Genomic DNA, 4,765 nt, shown 5'->3' with positions numbered 1-4,765 from the left:
TAACTTCCCAGAGGAATCCACCCGAGGGATTAATAAAGTTATCTTATTGTAAGCGCCAGACGTCTGCTTTATATTTTTATTTACGATTGAGTTCATGTTTGTTTTATAATTCATAGATTCATTATATAAGTCATCTTTTCATGATTAATAAATGCGGAAATATATGTGTTTACATAAAGTAATTTTAAGTCACTGTTTTGGGACTGGAAGCTAAAAGGGGGTACCTCTCACTGTAAGTATGTAAGTGCAATAGCAGCATGAAACCCTGTGTGAGAGGGAAGGGGAGGAGCGTGGACAGAGAGGTGAGGAGTCTCACGGTTTTCTGACCGTGTGCACAGGTAGTTCTGGATAACTGCTAATTTTTGGAACTTTCATGCTTATTTAGGAAAGAGTTCATTGTTACATCTTCAGTTTGTAATAAATAAACAGTCTTCAAATCATAATGCAACTGGAAGCATTTCTTTTGGAAACCAGGAACACGCGTCAGCCATAGACTCCCTTTTTGAACTTGGTTTATTGGAAATTACCCCACACTTATCTCATCTTTGTCGTGTTTTTAATAAAACATCAGTAGTAGTGAGCAAGCTTCTTTATTTTAACGTGGCTCACATCCATGCATGTAAACATAACCCGCCGCTGCCTCTACGACACAGTACATATCACAATTTGGTTTAGACAGCCCCCTAGTGGTGAAGCTGAACTAACCCACATAACTCCTATCAACACGATCTTATCTCTCTCTTATCTAAAAAAAAAAAGAAAAGTTTTTCCTAATTTTCAACCACAATCAGAATTTGTATTTTTATTCTAATCGGTTTTAACAAAGCTGTGGACAAATGGCGAGTCGAAGCTGGACGGTTTTCGCGCTCGCCTTTTTTGTTCCTGGTGGGCTCCCCTCTGTCTCCATGGCAGCGCAGCCACCGCCATAGCGCGAGCGTTGTCTTGTTTTTGAGCAGTAGCAGTGCGGCGGGTCCGAAGAAACTGCTTTCTTCCACATTTAACGATAAAACCTGACAAATGTGAGTTCACCGAAACTCTCCGCGCTCATGTTTGTTACCGAGAGCGCCGTGAACGCGCAGAAGGAGCTTCCGGTCGTTTGTTTCGTTGTAAAACGTCTGTAACGTTTCAGGCGTTATTAACGGCAGCATCTTCAGTTTAACAGGTAACTGCAGTTAAACTATAATTGCCAAAACGGATTCATCCGGAAAAAAACGTTTCAGAGCTAACGACACAGAACGAGCTAAAGATGACAGAATAATGTGAAATAAATAAATACATTAAAGAAGTATTGTAAACAAGGAACCAGCCAGAATCCTTTAGAGGGAAACAAAAGAAAAGTAAATGAGATAGAATCAGAATAACAGACAGGGACATCACTCAAAGTTCAGAAACGGCCAGACTTTAATAACAGCGTTAGACTTCCTTCCATTAAATTGGTTTCTGAAGCACTCCAGATTGGTGAGGACAAACCTGGAGCTGATGGGCGTGGCTGCAGACCCGATTTTAACAGGTGGAGAGGCGATAGAAACCTCAGACCTCTGAGATAATCCTGTGTGGTTGTAGTGCGCGTGGCTCTCTGAGTGAGGGTGGCTCCAGCAGCACCCTGAGCTGAGCGCAGGTTTCTGAAATGCTTGTGGACGAGCCGCAGTGCTTCTGGCAGCTGATTTTCTCTGAAACAGAAGATAACGCAAAGTCTTTCCTGTGTCGTGGTGAAACTTTAAGTCTCTGTGTTTTCCTCAGACACTCCCGAGGCTCCTCTGACTTCAGAAAAACACAATGCCGGTGAGGAACCTTAATCCATTACTTTTTGTAATGTGACGCCTCTTCAGCTCGACTGTCACATGTTTGATGTTCAGTTGGTCTTCTTCTTCAGGTGTTGCCTGTTTGGAGGCTTGCAATCCCTCTGCCTGCAGTGCTGATCATCACTGTGAGCCTGTACATGATCGTCCTAGGGATTGGGCTCTGGATCCGATACTGCCTCAAGGTTGGTGCTCTTGGCCGGGTTCATGCTTCTTACAGACCAGAAAACTAAGAAATGGTTCCCTGTGAGGTACTTACTTTTGGTTTGACCCCTGCAGGGACCCGTCTTTGCTCTATGGGCTGTTTTTTACCCCCTGTGCTGTCAGCTTTGAACTTATAATAAAATTCTCTGCTGGATTCATGCAGGTATAGGAAAATATACATGAAACGTTTATATTGTAAACCTGGCAGTTATCATTTTACAGCTTATGAACACTTTTATATCTCAGTAGTTCTCAGAAACATGCCTGTGTCTGCTTGAGGTGCAGTAGTTAACCCTGTGGGGTTATTCAGGTTGTGGCTGTGCAGGCAGTCATGCACTTTTACTGTTCCCCTGATTCTGAGAGATGCAGTTTATAAAGTGTAACACAGACGACTGGACTCTGGATCAGCCGACCCAGCTGTGGAAGGGTTATTTATTCAGCATTTAAAGAAGTTTGTATTTGAGGTTACAGCGTGACGTCTGGGGTCTAGCAGGATTCTGACTGTGACAGATTTTTGCATTTCTGTGTGCCTTTAAGGACTACTGTTCTTTAGGGTGCAGTGAATGCTGCGCAGGCCTCTCTGTGTGCGAGCAGTGCATCAGACTGGGTGAAATGTGCGACTGCCGCCTGCCGGCTGTGGGACCATTCCTGGCTGAATCGTGCTCTCCGGCTTCTGTAAGTAAACCAGCAGCACTGGCGGTCACACGAGCTCTGGCACAGAAACCATCAGCTCACGTTTGGAAACACTCTCCTCAACGTTGGTGTAAAATGTGATAAAACACTCAGACACATTCAAACAATGATGCTGATGAGGTGGGCAGAAGGTTCATTTTACAGTGAATAATTATATAAAATAAATCAATGATAGTCATTAAAAGACAGAGCGATTAAAAACTGACGTAAATAAAATGAAGCCTCACTGTTCCTGTAGTGGTCACATCAGGTGCCACTACCCCTAAACCAAAGGAGATTACTGGAGACAAACCAGCAACCCTTCACTTTCTCAAACCACTTTGGAGGCACTAATCCCGGTGATCTCAGATGTTATCAGTAATGACATGGTGTATCAATAATGTCTGTGAACTGGGAAGCCAGTGACCCCATTCACAGTGAGGTGAACATTTGCTGCAGAGCTGTGTGTCAGCTGTGTCAGGTTCCTCAGAGGGGGCTGGAACGCCCCACCATGACTGGCAAAGGTTTGCAGATCATGTAAATGTTAAACAACACTGCGTTGTCCATATCATGCTGCAACCCACAAAGAATTTGAATCAGCAGGCTGTTAAACCCACAGCTGACCTCTGAACTCTGTGCTGCTGTCGAAAAAGCTGCTTCTTGTTGTTGCCTTATGTGAAGAAAGTAAGCTTACATATGATCAAGATTGTCAGCTGTGTTAGCTGATCAAAGTGTATCATTAATGCAATAGTTTGGTTTAATAAAATCAGGAGGTATGAATCACCACACGCCTCATGATCTAAGTGTTATTGTCAGGGGTAACTTAAAATAATGAATGTGTGTGGGTAAAACAGCTTCCTGGCTGCAGGAGAAGTTCACCTGCTGGGACAGGTGAAGCTACACAAGCGTGCTTGTTGGTTTCTGCGGGTTCTTCAGGACACAGCAGGTGCCGCCGTTAAATCCTCGCCCAGAAAGTTAGTCTCCTGTCTGAGCTGCTGTGTTTTTCTTTCCTACAGTGCTCCAGGTGGGACTGTGCCTGTACCTGCCAGGTTCCTGACTGCGACTCCTGCAACTGTTTATGCTTTGAGATCAGGATGAAGTAGGAGGCGAGGATGGAGGTGCTCATCCACCGAACTAATTTTATACTTGTTATAGCATTTACAGTGGAGATGGAGGTGGCTACACACAGAACCGGCCTTACACCTTCTCTTCTGAGTCATTCACTGACTTTTTCTCTTTGACTTTTTGAGACTGAACATTTTTCTTTCATTGCCAGAGAATGGGTTGCCTTGCCACTGATAGGCTAACCGGCAGCTGTATGCTGATATATTTCTTCTGTAAATGTAGCTCCATAATCACTATGGTTGGCTGGCCTTTTCTATACACTAATTTAAGAGACTACCCACCACCACCATCACATATCCTCCTCTACATTTACTATAATTACTGCATTTGGACCATCTGTGTGTTCATCTGAGTAGCTGCATCGATCTTACTCGGATCACACGGAGCTGACTGAATGGGCAGGTTGTCGCTTCCTTCCTGATCAAGGTCTGCCCTTGGTGGATTGTGATAATGTCGACTGTAGGTCTCTAAAACGGTGCCATTATCCCCGAGCAGCGGGTCTTGGATTAAAAGCATCAACGCCAAAAGAGACCTTGTGCCTTATGAAACGGCCTGAGGTCACGCCGAGCTGATGTCTGTTTTGCTGAAAGTACCTTCAGTACCTTGTTTTTGACAAATGTTTTATTAAATCCACATTTACACCACAGAAGCTTCTTCTTGTTTTATCTCCTCCCACTAAAACAAAGTTACAGCTGAGTTTGCACACAGTGCCATATGTACATGAGCATGTTCAGGGATTGTACTGTTTATGTTTCCAGGACAGTACTGCAAACAGGAAGGATTTCCACGTCATCTCAAAGCAATAAAACAGACACATGTTGTGTTTACCCCACAATTTTTTATTCTTTCATCCCTCATATCAAACATTTGTTTTCCACATGTAAATTCTTTATGTCATTTTATCTGTTTAGCGGATATTTGATGTCTTCTGCTCACTAAGATTTGTAGTCAACCTCTCCATCAGG

General features: G+C 43.6%; 1 protein-coding gene across 2 annotated transcripts; it reads left to right on the top strand.

The window, feature by feature from the left end:
* The first annotated feature begins 896 nt into the window (after positions 1-896).
* Positions 897-4,449, top strand: LOC118455349 (uncharacterized). 2 transcript variants are annotated; one of them, XM_087840384.1, is made up of 5 exons: positions 897-1,019; positions 1,741-1,782; positions 1,874-1,984; positions 2,541-2,678; positions 3,692-4,449. In XM_087840384.1, exons 2-5 carry the CDS (start codon positions 1,777-1,779, stop codon positions 3,776-3,778), a joined length of 342 nt encoding a protein of 113 aa, XP_087696510.1. In that variant the 5' UTR covers positions 897-1,019; positions 1,741-1,776; the 3' UTR covers positions 3,779-4,449. The 2 variants fall into 2 exon arrangements, with proteins under 2 accessions (XP_087696510.1, XP_087696509.1); XM_087840383.1 differs by having other exon boundaries at positions 897-1,162.
* Positions 4,450-4,765: the final 316 nt, after the last annotated feature.

The sequence above is a fragment of the Neolamprologus brichardi genome, chromosome 4 (assembly GCF_056152115.1).
Source record: "Neolamprologus brichardi isolate AB-2024 chromosome 4, ASM5615211v1, whole genome shotgun sequence".
Lineage (NCBI taxonomy): Eukaryota > Metazoa > Chordata > Actinopteri > Cichliformes > Cichlidae > Neolamprologus > Neolamprologus brichardi.
Note: the sequence above shows the minus strand (reverse complement) of the source record. Positions and strands in the feature narration are given on the sequence as shown.